General features: G+C 45.7%; 2 protein-coding genes across 6 annotated transcripts in view; both read right to left on the bottom strand.

Moving 5' to 3' along the window:
• Window positions 1-6825, bottom strand: part of LOC114837653 (GATOR complex protein NPRL3-like) — a 38133-nt gene extending 31308 nt beyond the window's left edge. For all 5 annotated transcript variants that reach the window (XM_034291301.1, XM_034291305.1, XM_034291304.1 and 2 more), the window contains exons 1-6: window positions 6559-6825; window positions 6242-6323; window positions 6026-6163; window positions 4326-4482; window positions 3887-3993; window positions 3239-3317 (exon numbers count right to left, since the gene is read on the bottom strand). In XM_034291301.1, coding sequence (XP_034147192.1) covers window positions 3239-3317; window positions 3887-3993; window positions 4326-4482; window positions 6026-6163; window positions 6242-6323; window positions 6559-6715 — 720 coding nt within the window. In that variant the 5' untranslated portion in view covers window positions 6716-6825. The remainder of the gene's footprint in view (window positions 1-3238; window positions 3318-3886; window positions 3994-4325; window positions 4483-6025; window positions 6164-6241; window positions 6324-6558) is intronic.
• Window positions 6826-9493: 2668 nt separating this feature from the next.
• On the bottom strand, window positions 9494-11143 carry LOC105010160 (proline-rich protein 36-like). Its single transcript, XM_034291306.1, has 2 exons — window positions 10064-11143; window positions 9494-9603 (listed from the first exon to the last, which is right to left on the bottom strand). Exons 1-2 carry the CDS (start codon window positions 11121-11123, stop codon window positions 9500-9502), a joined length of 1164 nt encoding a protein of 387 aa, XP_034147197.1. The 5' UTR covers window positions 11124-11143; the 3' UTR covers window positions 9494-9499.
• Window positions 11144-20755: the final 9612 nt, after the last annotated feature.

Raw genomic sequence — 20755 nt, 5'->3', positions numbered from 1 at the left:
AAAGAGGATCGGGCGGCAGTCGAAGGCAGGGGCCTAGACAACCCGATCTCTGGACACAGAAACTGGCTCTAGGGACGTGGAATGTCACCTCGCTGGCGGGGAAGGAGCCTGAGTTAGTGCGTGAGGTTGAGAGGTTCCGATTAGAGGTAGTCGGGATCACCTCTACGCACGGCTTGGGCTCTGGAACCACACTCCTTGAGAGAGGATGGACTCTTCACCACTCTGGAGTTGCCCATGGTGAGAGGCGGCGGGCTGGTGTGGGTTTGCTCATAGCTCCCCAGCTCTGCCGCCATGTGTTGGAGTTTACCCCGGTGAACGAGAGGGTCGTTTCCCTGCGCCTACGGGTCGGGGATAGGTCTCTCACTGTTGTTTGTGCCTACGGGCCGAACGGCAGTGCAGAGTACCCGACCTTCTTGGAGTCTCTGGGAGGGGTGCTGGAAAGTGCTCCGACTGGGGACTCTATTGTTCTACTGGGGGACTTCAACGCCCACGTGGGCAACGACAGTGACACCTGGAGGGGCGTGATTGGGAGGAACGGCCTCCCTGATCTGAACCCGAGTGGTGTTCAGTTATTGGACTTCTGTGCTAGTCACAGTTTGTCCATAACGAACACCATGTTCAAGCATAAGGGTGTCCATCAGTGCACGTGGCACCAGGACACCCTAGGCCGCAGGTCGATGATCGACTTTGTTGTCGTCTCATCTGACCTGCGGCCGTATGTCTTGGACACTCGGGTGAAGAGAGGGGCGGAGCTGTCAACTGATCACCACCTGGTGGTGAGTTGGATCCGATGGCGGGGGAGGAAGCTGGACAGACTCGGCAGGCCCAAGCGTACTGTAAGGGTCTGCTGGGAACGTCTGGCCGAGTCTCCTGTCAGAGAGATCTTTAACTCCCACCTCCGGCAGAGCTTCAACTGGATCCCGAGGGAGGTTGGAGATATTGAGTCCGAGTGGACCATGTTCTCCACCGCCATTGTGGAAGCGGCCGCTCGGAGCTGTGGCCGTAAGGTCTCCGGTGCCTGTCGAGGCGGCAATCCCCGAACCCGGTGGTGGACACCGGAAGTAAGGGATGCCGTCAAGCTGAAGAAGGAGTCCTATCAGGCCTGGTTGGCTTGTGGGACTCCTGAGGCAGCTGACGGGTACCGACAGGCCAAGCGGGCTGCAGCCCGGGTGGTTGTGGAGGCAAAAACTCGGGCCTGGGAGGAGTTCGGTGAGGCCATGGAGAAGGACTATCGGCTGGCCTCGAAGAGATTCTGGCAAACCATCCGGCGCCTCAGGAGAGGGAAACAGTGCCCTACCAACGCTGTTTACAGTAGAGGTGGGCAGCTGTTGACCTCAACTGAGGATGTCGTCGGGCGGTGGAAGGAGTACTTCGAGGATCTCCTCAATCCCGCTGACATGTCTTCCATTGAGGAAGCAGAGGATGAGGGCTCAGTGGTGGACTCGTCCATCACCCGGGCTGAAGTCACAGAGGTGGTCAAGAAACTCCTCGGTGGCAAGGCACCGGGGGTGGATGAGATCCGCCCTGAGTACCTCAAGTCTCTGGATGTTGTGGGGCTGTCTTGGTTGACACGCCTGTGCAACATCGCGTGGCGGTCGGGGACAGTGCCTCTGGGATGGCAGACCGGGGTGGTGGTCCCTCTTTTTAAGAAGGGGGACCGGAGGGTGTGTTCCAACTATAGGGGGATCACACTTCTCAGCCTGCCCGGGAAAGTCTATGCCAGGGTTCTGGAGAGGAGAATACGGCCGATAGTAGAACCTCGGATTCAGGAGGAACAGTGTGGTTTTCGTCCGGGCCGTGGAACACTGGACCAGCTCTATACCCTCTACGGGGTGTTGGAGGGTTCAAGGGAGTTTGCCCAACCAATCCACATGTGTTTTGTGGATTTGGAGAAGGCATTCGACTGTGTCCCTCGCGGCATCTTGTGGAGGGTGCTTGGGGAATATGGGGTCCTGGGTCCTTTGCTAAGGGCTGTCAGGTCCCTATACAACCGAAGCAGGAGCTTGGTCCGCATTGCCGGCAGTAAGTCAGACTTGTTCCCAGTGCATGTTGGACTCCGGCAGGGCTGCCCTTTGTCACCGGTTCTGTTTGTAATTTTTATGGACAGAATTTCTAGGCGCAGCCAGGGGCCGGAGGGTGTCAGGTTTGGGGACCACACGATTTCGTCTCTGCTCTTTGCAGATGATGTTGTCGTGTTGGCCCCTTCTAACCAGGACCTTCAGCATGCACTGGGACGGTTTGCAGCCGAGTGTGAAGCGGTGGGGATGAAAATCAGTACCTCCAAATCCGAGGCCATGGTCCTCAGTCGGAAAAGGGTGGCTTGCCCACTTCAGGTTGGTGGAGAGTGCCTGCCTCAAGTGGAGGAGTTTAAGTATCTAGGGGTCTTGTTCACGAGTGAGGGAAGGATGGAACGGGAGATTGACAGACGGATCGGTGCAGCTTCTGCAGTAATGCAGTCGATGTATCGGTCTGTCGTGGTGAAGAAAGAGCTGAGCCGCAAGGCGAAGCTCTCGATTTACCAGTCAATCTACGTTCCTACTCTCACCTATGGTCATGAGCTTTGGGTCATGACCGAAAGGACAAGATCCCGGATACAGGCGGCCGAAATGAGTTTTCTCCGCAGGGTGGCTGGGCGATCCCTTAGAGATAGGGTGAGAAGCTCGGTCACCCGGGAGGAGCTCAGAGTAGAGCCGCTGCTCCTCCACATCGAGAGGGGTCAGCTGAGGTGGCTTGGGCATCTTTTTCGGATGCCTCCGGAACGCCTTCCTGGGAAGGTGTTCCGGTCCCGTCCCACCGGGAGGAGACCCCGGGGAAGACCTAGGACACGCTGGAGGGACTATGTCTCCCGGCTGGCCTGGGAACGCCTCGGTGTCCCCCCGGAAGAGCTAGAGGAAGTGTCTGGGGAGAGGGAAGTCTGGGCATCCCTGCTTAGACTGCTGCCCCCGCGACCCGGCCCCGGATAAGCGGAAGAAGATGGATGGATGGATGGAGTTTGACTCTCATTTGAATATCTGGCTTGTGATGGGCTGTGCTTCAACTTGGACCATTTTAGGAACTACAGGTGCGATTAGCACGGGCCTGGTGTTGTTGGATTCACAATTTTCACAGCAAACACACTTACACACACACACACACACACACACACACACACACACACACACACACACAACAGGAGGGAGGATCATGCCCTGGTTCTCTATACAGGCTACACAGTATATTTATGTAGCACAATTCTCACCTGGGTACTGGATGATAGGGTTAGCCCTGGCTCTGGTTTCTCTATGCAGGCAGTCAGGCATCCCTGGCTCGGCCCTACTCTGCTCACGGGGAAATAAACAGATCAAGGGTTCAGTGGTCTCTTAATTTCTACCCCCGGAGGTGTACTCGCAGCGTTACCTAAGACAATAAAACAAGTAGCACTCATGTCTTTAGTAGCCAGCTGGCTAGCGCGGCCTACTTGCTAACGGGTTAGCGGAAGCCATAGGTAACCTATAGGAGCTGGCTAACTAGCAAGCTACTTACTAACAGGTTATTCTAACATCTATTCTTACCACCATCAGATATGCTGTCCCATTTTGATGGAATTAATCTATAAATTCCTTGAATGATCTGATCCCTGACTGACAAACCTGTTTGTGCATTGCGGTGGTTAGTTAAAGCCATAGGTAACCTATAGTAGCTGGCTAACTAGAAAGCTACTCGCGCTAGCTTGTTAGCGGCGCAAACGATAGGTAAACACCACAACTCAATAATGAATCAAGTACATACCACAAGCCTCCCCTCTTTCATACAAAAGTTTGATTTCTATATATTTATACTCAAAAATAATTCTGATAATGTAAGGAAAATATGTGAAATTAATTATTAAATTCATATGGATACTTACAAGCTGATGTTAGCATGAGGGGACAGCATGTACACATTGTTCTCACACAGGGGATACACTATGATAGCTTTGCCCCAGTACACCAAGTGAGCAGCAATCTGGAAGATCTGCACACACACAAAGAACAGAAACTGAACTGTGAAAATGCGTTATTGGACATTTGACAAAGCAAGCCTGTATGGAAATATGACTAAAGGGGAAGCTTCCTAATATATTCCAGTAGATGGCGATATAAGACCAGCCAATATATGACTCCAATATTACAGTGGGACACTGAGGACGATTTATGATTACTTGCAATTCCTCGTATTGACAATAAGTGTACAGGCAACACATTCAGCGATCCGATAGAAAGCACATCTTAAAATAAATTACAGTCCCCTGTGGAAAAAGTGGGCTCACGTCAACTAGAGTTCACTGACAAGGTGCTCCCACCAACCTGTAACAGGCCCAGGTCTGTATCCTGTGCCAGCTGCTGCAGGTTCTTGACTGCCGAACAGGTCTTGATAAGGCGCACAAGAGCAGGAGAGCAGTCCAGAGGCAGTTGGGCCAGCAGAGCCTTCTCACTGTCCAGCAGCAGCAGAGCATGATACGGCCTGGGGGACAAGACCATTAATGCCGTGGCATCACAGACATATCTTGGTGTCAACACTCTAGTCCCCTCAGGTCATCAGGGTCTGGTCTGCTAGCCATACCCAGAGTAAGAACAAAGGCAGGTGAGGCAGATGTCATTCATTATGCTGAGCAGAGTCGGAAAACCAACTGCCAGAAAGTCATAGACTTGCTCCAACACTGACCACTTTTTAATCTAGGCTCAAAACTTTTATTTTCTTCTGCCTTTTATTAATCTTTTAATAATCTTAAATGTGAATTTTTTATTTGCATGCATTGTCTTTTCTGCTAAATTGATATTTCTAGCATGCCTGATATTCATTTTTTCTAATGTGCAGCACTTTGCATTGCCCCTGTATATGAAGTGTGCAATACAAATAAACTTGATTTGCCTCCATTTAATCAGAATGTGTTTGTCTATTGTTGTTACTTAGATAAAGATCAGATCAAATAGTATGATCATATGAATAGTATTAATTCCAAAATTCCAATGCGTTCACTTTTTCTTGCCACGGTATCTTGTCCATCAGGCAGGTTTATTATTAGTCATTCTACTCATGTTTCTTAGGAGGCAAAAAACTTTAATTTATTGGAAAATATATAGCTGTAATTACAACTTATTTATGTTTCAATGCATGTTTTACAAAGGGCAATTCTCAAGTAGTTACAAGTAATCATATTTTGAGATTAGAAAGATGCTGTCCTGACTTTTGTTTATGATTTATTAATACAGGGGAAGCCAGCTGAGACCGAGGTCTCATTTACAGTGGTGCCCTGTATTACAACAACAAACAACAAAAAACGGGAGAATGTGAAAGTGACTAAATAAAGGATGCCATTAGGGGGCACTGTGGCCTACAAGAGAAAAGCAGAAAGCAGCAGGGTGGCACAGGACCTTATTCTAACTCATTAGTTGAATGTACTTGGCCTAGTTATATTACTACTGCAACTAAAACCTTCCATAGTACAGATCTAATCATGCAAATGTACAGACCAGACAATGACTGATTCAGATGTTTTTAAGGTTGATAACGATTTCTTTTTAGACCATGCTGACCAATGGCCAATATTTAACACCGATATCGAGTACAATTTAATTAGAAACTCTTAAGCAACCTCCTGGGTGGAGCTTAGAGAACAACCCTACCAATTGCCTACATTAACCCTTAAGGCTGTGACTTCAATATTGTTTATTTCACTTTTCATTCCCTGTTGCCTGCTAGGAACTAACAGCTCAACGGCAAATAAATTTTCTAGCAAATCATAAACATGTTAAAAAAAATCTACCAATGCACGAGGATTAACAAAACGGGAGACGAAACCACAACGTACGTTCCGTCTAGTTGACCAAATATGCCCATGGTGCACCAACCCACATGACGATTGTTTTTGTGGTTTTCCTGGAGCATGGGCATTGCTGACAACTACAGCCTAAAAGGTTGTGGTGTAATTAACCACTTGTAGCCCACACGTGACATACAGTTCAATAATGTTAAAAAAAATGGACTCAAATCCACACGTACACACCTTATGGCCTTGAGGCTGCGCTCCAGGGCTTCTGGGGGTACGTGGTTGCCCCCTACCCGGTGGATCTTGTGAGGCAAACAGAAGCTCACCTCAAGCCAGTTGTTAATATGGAGGCGCACCACCCCTGTCGTGCAAAGACTAGACACAGCACAGACTGTCAGTGCATGGGGAGTACGATCGCCTCATTAAACATCACATCAAGTGTTTTTTACAAACCTGTCATACGCCTCTTTCAGGTCCCTGGCCAGTTTGCACTTAGGGAGGATCTGTCTGAAAGGAGACTGAGGGCTGCCGTCAGCTAAAAACAAAAAAGAAAGAATATCCAGTCACATCCAGCCGCCGACCACGCAATGACATCGTAAAGCCAGGAAGTGCACACTCGACACAAACCCTCGTGCTCTACTTTGGGTCAGAATAACAGAAACTCCTTGTACTTCACGGTGGGAATGTTACTGCACGATAGGCGTTACGGGTCTAAACTGCTATTAGACTTAAGCAGTGGTCAGTTGTAAAGGAAGACGTTTTTGTCTCACTTTCAGTCATGGTGGTGACCTCGTCCTGTACTGCCAGCATCAGCTTGGCCTCCCTGGTCAGGTACTGGCAGCGGCGCTCCTCGTGCTGCAGGGCGACGGCAATGCGGCGGGACAGGGTTAGGAAACAGATAGAGTGGGTGCCGAGGCACCAGTGCATAAACTACGCACCCGCGGTCAACTCCAGGACCCTCACCCCTCGTTCAAACCCAACGGTTGAGTAGTGCTAAGCCTGTGAATCCAGAGCCTTTCAGCCCTCCTTCTCTGGGCCCTGGACCACCTTAAATTAGCCTCTAAGACAGTGGCCTCTAGATTGGACCAGCCCTGTGTACCAAAATGTCGTACTAGGGGAGTACCAGTGCCCCTTCTCTTAGTAATGGTGTACCTGTGTTGGGTAAACCTAGTCAACAAAGTGTTACCAGTTTCCCCCACATATTGTAAAGTGCAGTGTTTGCACTTGATCAAATACACACAGTTTTTGGTGTGTACATTGGTGTTAGCCTGTGTCCTGAAAACCTCCCCACTATGGCGGTTAGTGGCCCAAAATGAATACTTAAAGAATTCCCCTTTGCCAGCCTGTTTGGGGGGAGACAAAGGTTTCAGCTTGGCCTTTACCAATGAGTCTTGTAGGTTTTTGTTGCGCCTGTATGCTGCAATCAACCTATGATCAGGTAAGTGGTTGGATTTTTCTGTAAAGGAATTAAAGTGTGACTTAATCACCCTCATAAGTTTTACTGTGTAGGGTGAATAAGTAGTAATGACCGGTAAAATGGAATCTAATACTTGTGGTTTAGTTTGTTTAAAAGATTTAAGTGCCTTTCTAAACATAGTCCTAGTGTAGCCTCTAGTGGACAAAGCAGAGAACAATATTTGGGTGGCCCACTTAAAGTCCTCAAACCTTGTACAGATCCTATGGAACCGGAGTAGCTGTGACTTTAAGAGTCCTGCATACGTATGTTGCGGATGGAAACTAGACCGGAATAACAGGGCATGTGTATCTGTTTCTTTGAAGAAGACTTTAATGTCCAATTTACCTGAATCAGTGAATGTAGGGCCTTTGTAAGTGGTAGTGTCCAGAAAATCTACTGAAGACTCACTCCAAGTAGATTTGACCTTAATAGACTTATTGTGATTGTTTAAAGTATTAATAAATTCCTCAAAGTCCTCCCTCGAATAGGTCCAGATCCCCCATATGTCGTCTAAGAACCTATAGTATTGTAGAGGTTGTTTGGGACAGGTAGCTAAGGCAGAGGCCTCCCACTCTGCCATAAAAATGTTTGCATAGGCCGGGGCAAATTTCTTCCCCATGGCCGTCCCTTTAATCTGTAAATAGAATTTATTATCGAATTCAAAATCATTCCTAGATAAATTTATGTCTAATAATTGAAGTAATTCCTTATCAGGCCTTTTACTGTTTGGATGTTTCATAAAAACATTTTTAATTGATTGGATGCCCTCCTTAATGTCAATGTTTGTGTAGAGACTTTCTACATCCATGGTGAATAGAAAAGAATTTACCGGGATAGTAAGGTTTTTGACTATATCAATAAAGTGGTATGTGTCTTTGACATAGCTGGGATGACCAATTGAAAGAGGATTAAGGAATGAATCAATGTATTCAGCCGTAAAATAGGTTTCACTATTGCAGTCAGACACTATAGGTCTACCTGGTGGAATTTCCCCATCTCTGTTCCAGGATGACCTGGCCTTGTGTATCTTGGGTAACATGTAGAACAACCTGGCTCTGGGGTCAGAGTCACCTTGCAAATATGTCTTTTGTTTGTGGTTGATAAATTTCTTGGCCTTAAGGGAATCAAGAATTTCATCAACCATAGGAATGGTGTCCCTGTAAATGGGTTTGTCCAATTTGCTGTAATATGTGGCATCATTCAGTTGTCTATATCCTTCCCAAAGGTACTGAGCCCTGTCCATAATGACTATAGCACTGCCCTTGTCAGCAGGCTTAATTACAATGGTGTTATCAGAAAGCAGTGTTTTGTGTGCCTTAATCTCTAAATGGTTTAGATTTGAATCCGTTCTACCAATAGTAAAATCAGATTGAAAATAATCAATGTCATCCTTGATCAAACGTAATACACTGGATGGTAGTTTATCAGCAGGAGGGACCCAGGTAGACCTATGTGTAAAGGGTAAAGGTTTAGAATCAGGCTGGTCTTCAAAGTATACCGCCAACTTGATCCGTCTATGGTACTGTTGCAGGTCATGTCTAATTTGACCTCTGACCCTAGGGTTATTGTGACCATTGTAGATGTAGTGATTGTATAAGTTAGTGAACTGTTATAAGCTGTTGTAACCAATGTAGATGTATTGATTATATAAGTTAGTGAACTGTTATAAGCTGTTGTAACCAATGAAACAAAATATTAAATGTCTGTAATATGAACCGAAACTGAAGGAGCAAGTAGGAGAATAGGAAACCCTGTTTAAGCAGTTGCCGGGGAGAGAAAGATTTAGTATGTCTGTTTTGTGAGAAACAGGTCACAGGTCAGAGACACACACACATAGTCGGACAGACAAGACAGAAGCCAGAAAGGGGGGCAAGGGGATACTTGCAGTTATCCTATAAGGAATAAAACTGGGATTGGGCCAATGGCACACACTTTGTAAGTTAACGCCTCTATCTTTTGGGCGTAGTAGAAGTATAAAAATGATGTTTTGAATGTTGATCCTTAGACATTGTGCGGCGACACGTGTCTCCAGAAGCTTCTGTAATAAATGGACGTATAACTACGGTAATTGCCCTGACTCCCTGTGTTTTATTCTCCTTTCCAACAAACCAACTCGGGGAAGTGTTATACTTCAACACCATCCACTGCTGGAATGAAAGTTAAACCCTTGTGTAACAATGTCAGCTGTGCCCCTGTAGGAGTAAAGTGTTTAGACAAGTTAACCACAGTCTTATCCCCCGTACCCAGAACAGGATTCACGGGGATAACTTGTTTAAACAGGTCAGCCAATGGTCCAGCATGCGCCGGGCTGTGTTTTGAGTCCAATGGATGTTGTCCCTCTCCGTCTCAAACAGATCACCTGACAGTTTGGGGAGAAAACATTGTTGTCTGGCAATGTAATTGTTCAGTTTAGACAGATTCTCCCTCTCAGTGAGCGGCAACGCTTTAGAAAAGTTAATGAGTGGGACCACCACCTGTGCTTCCGGACAGGTGTACTTGGCCATTCTGATTGCCCCTTGCAGTTGTTTAATGGAAGTTTTGTCAGGACTCTGGGCCCTATTGTTTATCCCCAAGGCCAAAACTAAGGTATGCACTATGGGAGAGGCCCTAGAGCCGGCCAAAATGGCCTCGGCATTTCTAAAAGTTGCCCCTGGGTAGCAATCAATCTGTAGATCTTTCTGTGCAAAGGGTGGTATTCTGGCCAGATTGGAGTCTCCAAGCACTACCAATTTGCATTTGTAGGAGATCTTCCAATCCCTCATTTTATTTAATGTAGTCATATGTCTAAAAGGTTTTTGTAAAGATAAAGGGGAAGAAACCCGTTGGTTTGTTGAGAGCAGGAGTGCCCTGGGCCGCCGGTTCCATCGGCGGAGGGGTCGGTGGAATGGGGCTGTCTGAGTCCTTGTCCTCCAGCGGTTGGTCCTCCTCTGAAGAGGAATCTGACGACGAGGAGGTCCCCTGATTCACACGGGCTCCAGTAGTAGGAGGGACAAAAGGCCCTGCCCGTCGTGTCGTTTCATCCTCCGACTCATCATCACAGGACTGCCACTCTGCAGCCGCCCGAGTTGGAGTATCAGCACCACCGGTCAAGGGAGCGTTGTGAATCACCGAGGTGGGCGACTCCAGCCTCCGAACCTTCCTCTGCGGTTTGGGTGCCTGTGTCAGAGGGATAGTAGGAGAATATAGAATGGGGAGGGAGACAAAGGGGGGAACAGGAGAACCAGGGGAGGGGAAGGGGAACGGAGGGGAGCAAGCTCCCTCCACTCTCCCAGGTCCCTGCAGTCTCTCCGGCGACCAGTCACTAGTGGGGGCGGTCATTGTGCCACAGTCCATCATCCTGGGCCTGGCAACCGTTGCAGGGGCCAGGAGTGGTTCGGAGAGTTCCCTCAGGTTCAAGGAAGGAGGAGGAGGGTGCACCTCTGCTGTGACTGTCAGTAGCTTACTCCTCCTCTCCGGTAAAGGAGATGGAAAATCCCCCTCTGGCAGTGTTTGTGTAGACATTACCGGTCTTTGTTCCTCAATTCTGGATTCAGAGACCCGCTGTGTTCTGGAGGGGGCAATTAGTCTCTCACGTAATTGAGTTTGTACTTTCTCCAAAGTGTCCTCCCTCAACCTGCGTCCAAATTGGCTCTTAGCCCATGCAGAAGCAATATCAAAGTTCTGTCTCCAGTCCCAGGCTTCTAATTGTATTGGGATCTGGACAGCATTTTGAATGTCATCTTGGTAATGATCCCTGAGTATGATCATTGTATTCTGTGTCCAATATCTAGCATTCCCCTCTATGAGGGACAATGTAGTCGCCGTAGGGGCAGCAGGTTTAATAGCCGTAATTAAATGATTAGCTATGTTAGCTATTGAAATTGGAGGCTGTTCCGACATAACATTTCCCAAATGGTGGGTAGCCTTAATCAATCTTAATATACCCCGGGTCTTGGCAGTGAATTCGGGGTCCGTACTAATGGGCTTATCCGACGGTAGGTCCCTGCTATTCGACCTCCGTCGCCCCTGATTTCGAGTTAGGGTTAGGAGAAGGTAAGGTGGGGGGGCGCTGCCGAAGGCAGCGTCCACCAATGCATTAACTCAGTCCTGCAGGAAGTCCCCGGGCCCTCACCTCTCATTCAGGCCCAATGGTTGTGTGGTGCTGAGTCTGGTGATCCAGATCCTCTCAGCTCTTCTTCTCTGGGGTGTGGACCACCTGGGGTTGGCCTCGAGGACCACAGCCTCCAGGCAGTCCCAGCCCTGTGTCATGAAGTGTTGGTTAAGAGGGACACCAGTGCTCTTTCCCCTGGTAACATTATACCTGTGTTGTGTGAATCTGGTGAGTAGGCTATTGCCTGTCTCTCCCACATACTGTAGCTTGCAATGTTTGCATCTAATAAGGTAAATACAATTTTTGGTGAGAGCACTGGTGTCCCCCTGTGTTTTGAAGACCTCTCCTGTGGAGGTGTTAGTGACCCATGTTCTGTATTTATAGAAATTGCCCTTGTTGTTGGACCTTTTGGGAGCCGACAGGGGCCTAATTTTGGCTCTTAAAAGTGTGTCCTGTAGGTTTTTATTCCTCCTGAAGGCCGTGATCAGACTGTGGTCAGGGAGCAACAGTGATTCCCGATTAAAGTTTGTAAAGTTGTTCCTGAGCACCCTGAGCAGCCGCACCGTGTGAGGCGAATAGGTGGCAATGACTGGCAGTAGAGTGTCTAAATTTTGAGGTTTAGGGTCTAAATAAGATTTGAGAGCTTTCCTAAACATGGTGTGGGTATATCCCCTTTCTTTTAGTGCCGAAAAGAGAATTTTGGTAGCCAATTCAAAGTCTTCCCTCCTCGTACATATCCTATGGAATCTCAGTAGTTGAGATTTCAGTAAACCTGCATAGGTATGTTGAGGGTGGAAGCTTGATCTAAATAGTAGGGCATGAGTGTCTGTCTCTTTAAAATATACTTTAATGTCCAATTTGCCAGTTTCATTGAATTTGGGGCCCTTGTATACTGTTGTATCTAAAAAATCTACAGCAGTATCACTGCTAGTGGATTTGACTTTGATGGAGGGGTTGTGGCTGTTCAGGGTGCTCAGGAAGACTGTGAACTCTGTTGTGGAAATTTCTTATACAATGTATTTGATTGTATAAAGGACTGAGTCCCACTGTTAAGATAGGTACAGGAATGTGTGGGACCTGGTATTTGCATAGGGGGCATCTATTGTCTGTCCAGATGCAGATCAATGGGTTTTAGGACAGGATAGGAGAAGATACAGCAAGGGGGCAGTAAGGTCAGTTGGCCCCTTTGGGTAAACATTATTGCAGGAAGGATAAGGTGGGGGAAGATAGCATTTGACGTGTGTGATAGAACAAAGGGAAAGGTGTTTGATTGACATGAAACAGATGGCAGCATCTTACCACACCCCTTCTTCCTATGTAATAAATACTGTCAAAATGATGTTTTTATTTAGAAACTATCCACCGTTACTTTGTAACCTGTATACTTTCTCCTTGCAAGCAAGATTAAAACCGTTTATTGCGCAATTGATTTCTCCTGTCTTGCCTACCATTTTCATAGAACTATTTGGATTTTAGAAATTGCCATCACACCCTTTCACTCCCTTAGTGGGGTTTCCAGCAAGAGCCTCTTCTACCAGATCATCAGTCTGGGAGGGATTCCTCAACTCTGCTTTTTCATTGTGATAAGCCCTTACACGCCCCCTGCGTTTTAACACACTTGTTCCTTTCTGCATACAAAAAGAACCCTAACTCTCCATTGAACTGTTTAAACTTATGAATCAGTGGTCGAGTAACTGAATCTGCCACCATGGTAGTAAGCAGTACTTTACTTGTTACAATTTCCCCACTTTCACTTTGCCATATAAGAACATTAGAGTACAACTCTATGCATTTATCGACAAATGGTTTCATGTAAGTGTTCATATTTGGTTTGTTTTGACCAAACCACAATCCACAAAGCATAACAAGTTTTGCACGTAGTTGTATTGGCAGTTCATTAACAGTACACAAAATTGGCCACAAACTTTTTGTGTTTGATTTGTGCACTGGCACTCCATCACAGTTGAAAGTCAGTGATATGCTGTCTGGTGATGCAAGGGGTGATAGTTTTTTGTATAAATGTCCATCGTATATATGTTTGATGGAGGCACCTCTGACCTCTTATCCTCTGATGATTGTGTGGCACTCATATATACATTTGAAGTGTTTTATTTTAATTTAAGAATTACATTTTTTTTACATCTACTCAGAGACTATATTTTATTAGATACCTAATGAAAAATAGCGGATGGTATTCATACTTTGAGATTTTTGTTGGATACTATCTTTGCCTATTTGGTCAGCTGAAGCCTGAGGACTTTCTGGTAATCTCAGCACACCATGCCACCCAAGAAGGACCAAAGCAGCAACCAAAGTAATGGAGAGGAGTTGGTGTCTCTTTCACAGATAAAGGATCTAAAGAGTCAACAAAGGGATCTGTTCATGCAATTTCTACAGCAGCAAGAATGTAAGTTTATGACTGTTGTGGAAATAATTGTGAACAATCGGATTGACAAATTGATCAAGGAGACACAGGAGCTGAGAAGTAGCTTGCAATTCTCCCAGAAGGACAGAAGGAAAAATGATAAAACTGAGTCAGAAAGAACAATTGCTTGTGCTGAAACCAAAATAATGCAGGGGCAATTGGCAGAGATGACTGAGAAAGCGGATTACTTGGAGGGTCAAACAAGAAGTAATAACCTTGTTTTGGATGGAATTCATGAGGCACAGAATGAAAGCTGGAAGGAGACTGAGGACAAAGTCAGGAATAATGAGAAACTTCACCTGGACAGTAGTCATATGGTGACTGAACGTGCACATTGGACTTCCATGCAGATATTCTGGAAAGAGACCTAGTCAAATCATGGTGAAATTCCTAAGATACAAAGATAAAATGTCTGTTCAGGGAAAGACTAAGGATCTGAAAGGCACCAACATCTATGTGAATGAGGACTACACTGAAGCCGTCCGGCAAAAGCATAAGGAACTCATTCTAGCCATGAAAGCTGCCAGAGAACGAGGTGACATAGCTTATATCCGATATGACAAGCTTATTGTCCATTCCCCTGCCCAAAAGTATAAGGATAGGAAAGGCACCAACAGCCAGGAGTTGGAGCCAAGAGCTGTAGCGAGAGATTATGGTTTCCTCAACTTGAGCTCATATAGACTGAACTGATTTTGAAGAAAATGTATAATAATTATGGATAGTAGGCCTATTGATGATAAGAATCTCCTTTCTGTTTCAAAGGGTCTTGTTATGGCCCTTTTGAATGGCTGCAGTATCAGAAATAAGGTATTTGAACTTAATTATCTGATTACCGAAAATACCATTAATATCTTAGCAGTATCGGAGACTCATTTGGATGCTACTGTTCTTGATACAGAGGTTTCCATTGATGGCTATAATATTTTTAGAAAGGACAGGAATAAACATGGGGTGGCCATACCAAACCATATCAAAGTTAAACTCAGAGCACAATGTTGCCGGAAAGTTATCTCAGATGGTTTAGAATGGTTATGGGTAAAAGTGCATCTTCCTCACTTATGTTGCTTATCGGTTGCAGCTATAGACCTCCTGGGACTGATGTGCAATACCTGAATGATTTATGTGTGTTAATTTACAGAATTACAGATGTGAATGGTTTATATTTTTTACTTGGGGATATGAACATTGACTGGTTTGCGAATCAATGTCCAATGAAACAATACATAGTTTCATTGATCGCTGTCTGATTAATCTGTCTCAAATGATCTCTCAACCAACCATAGTCTTTACTAACAGTGCTGGACATCGTCTTTACTATCAGCCACTTGTATAGACCATATTTATACAAATATTCCTGAATGCTGCACTAAACCAATTTCTTGATCTGTGTGTTTTAGTGACTAAAATATCATTGTAATTACCAGAAAAACAAAAATTCCAAAATGTAAGGTCAATATAGTAAATAAAAGGATGTTTAAGAAATTTATGCCGGAGGGTTTTTGGCAGATGTTGGTGGTATTGATTGGACTGATGTGTTTGCTGCTGAGGAGCCTGAGGTTGGCTTAAATATCTTTATGGAAAGATTTATGAAGATTGTTGATAGGCATGCCCCTATGAGGATGTGTATTGTAAAAGGGAGATCAGCCCCATGGCTGAAAGAGAGTATAAAGAGCCTCATGAAGGAAAGAGACAAAGCTAAATCTATATTAGTAAAGACTGGATTGATGGAGGACAGAGTCATGTACCGTCAACTGAGAAATCAGGTTACTAAACCGAATAGATCGATGAAAAAAGAATATTACATGAAGATAATAAATGCTGTAAAGCAAGATGGTAAAGAGCTCTGGCAAACCTTTAATGAAATAATGGGGAGGCGGACATCTGGAGGGGCTTCCGTTGTGGAGTCAGAAGGCAAGTTTTTGACCAAACCATCTGATATAGCGAATTATTTTAATAATTTCTATATATATAAGATCCATGCACTAAGGCAGAATATGGACAATATCGATTATAATTATGTAAAGCTCATAAAAAAATGATGTGATGTTAGATAAGAGTTGCATTTTCCAGTTTAATAGTGTAGAGGAGCCGGAAGTAAGAAAGTTGCTGAATGCACAATGAAAGGGGTTTGTGTTTCCCACTATTTGGAAAGAAGGTAAAATTATTCCATTACCAAAAGATGGTAGACTAGCACTTACTGGGAAGAACATTAGACCTATTACTATTCTCCCAGTTCTTGGTAAGCTGATGGAGAGAATAGTTCACTCAAAAGTAAAGGAATACTTTGAATCTAATGGTTTGAATACAGATTTCCAACATGCTTATAGACATAACCATTCAACTTGTTCTGCCATTACAGTAATGACAGATGACTGGCTCAAGGAAATGGATAATTTAAAGTTGACTGGTGCTGTATTACTTGATTTTAGTGTCGCATTTGATGTCATAGATCACATCTACTAATAGGTAAATTAGAATGCTATGGATTTAGTCCAACTGCCATGAAATTTATTAAGAGTTATCTCACATGTAGGACGCAACGGGTTTATTACACTGGCAGCTGGTCTCAATCTAAGGTCTTGGACTGTGGGGTCCTGCAAGGGAGCTTCCTGGGACCACATTATTTATGCCATTTAACCCTAACCCTAACCCTAACCCTAACAAAATAAGTTGGTGCTGAATGTATCAAAAACCTAATCAATTATCTTGGGATCGAGTCATAAATTGTCATGAATACCAAAGATGAGTTTGAACTTGTCTGGGGAACCTATAGAACAGGTAGATAAAGTAAAATTACTGGGCATGATGGTAGATTGTAAACTGCCAATGGTAGACCATATTGATATTATAGTGAAGAAGATGGGTAGTGGAATCTGTATGGTGAGGAAATGTGTTTCTTATGTCCCTACACACATTGTGGAGGATTTGGCCAAATCTTAAATTTTATGTCATTTGGATTATTGTTTCCCCGTATGGTCATCTATATCTAAAGGTGAACCAAGAAAATGACAAATGAGCCAAAAGAGAGCTGCCAGGTTAGTATTACATTGTCCCATTAGAACAAATACTATAAGTATGCAGTGTCAGCTGAAACACTAAATGGTACGTATCATTGGGCTTAGGAATTAATGGAGAGTGGGAAAATGTCCTGGGATTATCTGAAAACACACACGAGACCTTATAAAGCAAAAATATTTATTGTTAAACATTTTTATGAAATATTTTCTGTTTTTGTTGCCAGGCCGCAGACCTGGCACTGTGTTTTGACCGGCGGTGGGAGTGGGGAGATACAGGCCGCTACCTCCCTGGCGGCGACGTGTTGTGGAGGATGCCGGCAACCGCCTCCCTGGCAGCAGCGGGTAGGGGGGATGCGGCGGTGAACGAGGCCAACTCGTCCATGGCGGCAGCCGTCATACCTGGAATATAGTGCAATAGTTAGCTGATATTTAGTAAACTGATATTTGTGGTTTATGCATTTAATGTTAGGGTTAGATGCTGTTTGGATGTAACACACATCTCCCTACCGCTTTGGTATGTTTTAGGAATCCGTCAGGGAAATTTATTTTATTGATGTATTGTTTATATTGTTATATGATTGGATGAGACAGGGAATGTAGTTAGAGGAGGATCTGGTTTTTGCCTGGGGAAGTTTGCATACAAGCAGATTAGATGGTTACTCGTAAATCAGGGTTAGTGTTAACCCATAGTTCATGAAAGAGTATTAGCAGTAAAATTAGACACCAGTCCCTTGCAATTCAGATCTTTATTTCGAAAGATAATCACAGAAGAAAGACAGCCAATCACAAGCCAGATATTCAAATGAGTGTCAAAGTAATCATGGTAAACGGTGGTTTTGTAAAGAATTTTACTGGGCAATTGAAATTGCCCCAGTCCTCTGGTCCCTATGTGATAAAATATAACCCTAACCCTAATAAGTATGTGAGAGGGAAGAGTGGGTGAAAAACCATCACTGAAAGGAATAAAAGGAATTTTGTCTATGAGGATGTGGTGGAGGGGGTGGGAAGGGGGGGCCGAAAAGTTAGGGTTAGGGTTAGGGTTAGGGTTAGGGTTAGGGTTAGGGTTAGGGTTAGGGTTAGGGTTAGGGTTAGGGTTAGGGTTAGGGTTAGGGTTAGGGTTAGGGTTAGGGTTAGGGTTAGGGTTAGGGTTAGGGTTAGGGTTAGGGTTAGGGTTAGGGTTAGGGTTAGGGTTAGGGTTAGGGTTAGGGTTAGGGTTAGGGTTAGGGTTAGGGTTAGGGTTAGGGTTAGGGTTAGGGTTAGGGTTAGGGTTAGGGTTAGGGTTAGGGTTAGGGTTAGGGTTAGGGTTAGGGTTAGGGTTAGGGTTAGGGTTAGGGTTAGGGTTAGGGTTAGGGTTAGGGTTAGGGTTAGGGTTAGGGTTAGGGTTAGGGTTAGGGTTAGGGTTAGGGTTAGGGTTAGGGTTAGGGTTAGGGTTAGGGTTAGGGTTAGGGTTAGGGTTAGGGTTAGGGTTAGGGTTAGGGTTAGGGTTAGGGTTAGGGTTAGGGTTAGGGTTAGGGTTAGGGTTAGGGTTAGGGTTAGGGTTAGGGTTAGGGTTAGGGTTAGGGTTAGGGTTAGGGTTAGGGTTAGGGTTAGGGTTAGGGTTAGGGTTAGGGTTAGGGTTAGGGTTAGGGTTAGGGTTAGGGTTAGGGTTAGGGTTAGGGTTAGGGTTAGGGTTAGGGTTAGGGTTAGGGTTAGGGTTAGGGTTAGGGTTAGGGTTAGGGTTAGGGTTAGGGTTAGGGTTAGGGTTAGGGTTAGGGTTAGGGTTAGGGTTAGGGTTAGGGTTAGGGTTAGGGTTAGGGTTAGGGTTAGGGTTAGGGTTAGGGTTAGGGTTAGGGTTAGGGTTAGGGTTAGGGTTAGGGTTAGGGTTAGGGTTAGGGTTAGGGTTAGGGTTAGGGTTAGGGTTAGGGTTAGGGTTAGGGTTAGGGTTAGGGTTAGGGTTAGGGTTAGGGTTAGGGTTAGGGTTAGGGTTAGGGTTAGGGTTAGGGTTAGGGTTAGGGTTAGGGTTAGGGTTAGGGTTAGGGTTAGGGTTAGGGTTAGGGTTAGGGTTAGGGTTAGGGTTAGGGTTAGGGTTAGGGTTAGGGTTAGGGTTAGGGTTAGGGTTAGGGTTAGGGTTAGGGTTAGGGTTAGGGTTAGGGTTAGGGTTAGGGTTAGGGTTAGGGTTAGGGTTAGGGTTAGGGTTAGGGTTAGGGTTAGGGTTAGGGTTAGGGTTAGGGTTAGGGTTAGGGTTAGGGTTAGGGTTAGGGTTAGGGTTAGGGTTAGGGTTAGGGTTAGGGTTAGGGTTAGGGTTAGGGTTAGGGTTAGGGTTAGGGTTAGGGTTAGGGTTAGGGTTAGGGTTAGGGTTAGGGTTAGGGTTAGGGTTAGGGTTAGGGTTAGGGTTAGGGTTAGGGTTAGGGTTAGGGTTAGGGTTAGGGTTAGGGTTAGGGTTAGGGTTAGGGTTAGGGTTAGGGTTAGGGTTAGGGTTAGGGTTAGGGTTAGGGTTAGGGTTAGGGTTAGGGTTAGGGTTAGGGTTAGGGTTAGGGTTAGGGTTAGGGTTAGGGTTAGGGTTAGGGTTAGGGTTAGGGTTAGGGTTAGGGTTAGGGTTAGGGTTAGGGTTAGGGTTAGGGTTAGGGTTAGGGTTAGGGTTAGGGTTAGGGTTAGGGTTAGGGTTAGGGTTAGGGTTAGGGTTAGGGTTAGGGTTAGGGTTAGGGTTAGGGTTAGGGTTAGGGTTAGGGTTAGGGTTAGGGTTAGGGTTAGGGTTAGGGTTAGGGTTAGGGTTAGGGTTAGGGTTAGGGTTAGGGTTAGGGTTAGGGTTAGGGTTAGGGTTAGGGTTAGGGTTAGGGTTAGGGTTAGGGTTAGGGTTAGGGTTAGGGTTAGGGTTAGGGTTAGGGTTAGGGTTAGGGTTAGGGTTAGGGTTAGGGTTAGGGTTAGGGTTAGGGTTAGGGTTAGGGTTAGGGTTAGGGTTAGGGTTAGGGTTAGGGTTAGGGTTAGGGTTAGGGTTAGGGTTAGGGTTAGGGTTAGGGTTAGGGTTAGGGTTAGGGTTAGGGTTAGGGTTAGGGTTAGGGTTAGGGTTAGGGTTAGGGTTAGGGTTAGGGTTAGGGTTAGGGTTAGGGTTAGGGTTAGGGTTAGGGTTAGGGTTAGGGTTAGGGTTAGGGTTAGGGTTAGGGTTAGGGTTAGGGTTAGGGTTAGGGTTAGGGTTAGGGTTAGGGTTAGGGTTAGGGTTAGGGTTAGGGTTAGGGTTAGGGTTAGGGTTAGGGTTAGGGTTAGGGTTAGGGTTAGGGTTAGGGTTAGGGTTAGGGTTAGGGTTAGGGTTAGGGTTAGGGTTAGGGTTAGGGTTAGGGTTAGGGTTAGGGTTAGGGTTAGGGTTAGGGTTAGGGTTAGGGTTAGGGTTAGGGTTAGGGTTAGGGTTAGGGTTAGGGTTAGGGTTAGGGTTAGGGTTAGGGTTAGGGTTAGGGTTAGGGTTAGGGTTAGGGTTAGGGTTAGGGTTAGGGTTAGGGTTAGGGTTAGGGTTAGGGTTAGGGTTAGGGTTAGGGTTAGGGTTAGGGTTAGGGTTAGGGTTAGGGTTAGGGTTAGGGTTAGGGTTAGGGTTAGGGTTAGGGTTAGGGTTAGGGTTAGGGTTAGGGTTAGGGTTAGGGTTAGGGTTAGGGTTAGGGTTAGGGTTAGGGTTAGGGTTAGGGTTAGGGTTAGGGTTAGGGTTAGGGTTAGGGTTAGGGTTAGGGTTAGGGTTAGGGTTAGGGTTAGGGTTAGGGTTAGGGTTAGGGTTAGGGTTAGGGTTAGGGTTAGGGTTAGGGTTAGGGTTAGGGTTAGGGTTAGGGTTAGGGTTAGGGTTAGGGTTAGGGTTAGGGTTAGGGTTAGGGTTAGGGTTAGGGTTAGGGTTAGGGTTAGGGTTAGGGTTAGGGTTAGGGTTAGGGTTAGGGTTAGGGTTAGGGTTAGGGTTAGGGTTAGGGTTAGGGTTAGGGTTAGGGTTAGGGTTAGGGTTAGGGTTAGGGTTAGGGTTAGGGTTAGG

Source organism: Esox lucius, unplaced genomic scaffold (genome assembly GCF_011004845.1).
Source record: "Esox lucius isolate fEsoLuc1 unplaced genomic scaffold, fEsoLuc1.pri scaffold_49_arrow_ctg1, whole genome shotgun sequence".
NCBI classification, from domain to species: domain Eukaryota; kingdom Metazoa; phylum Chordata; class Actinopteri; order Esociformes; family Esocidae; genus Esox; species Esox lucius.
This window is presented reverse-complemented; position numbering and strand designations above follow the sequence as displayed.

What these genes read in the sequence shown, in the direction of transcription:
- LOC105010160 (XM_034291306.1), bottom strand. Translation starts at nt 11,123, where the DNA reads ATGTCGGAACAGCCTCCAATTTCAATAGCTAACATAGCTAATCATTTA. An exon ending in TGCTCTCAACAAACCAACGG is followed by an intron (nt 9,604 to 10,063) that starts GTTTCTTCCCCT and finishes CCAAACTGTCAG; the next exon opens with GTGATCTGTTTGAGACGGAG.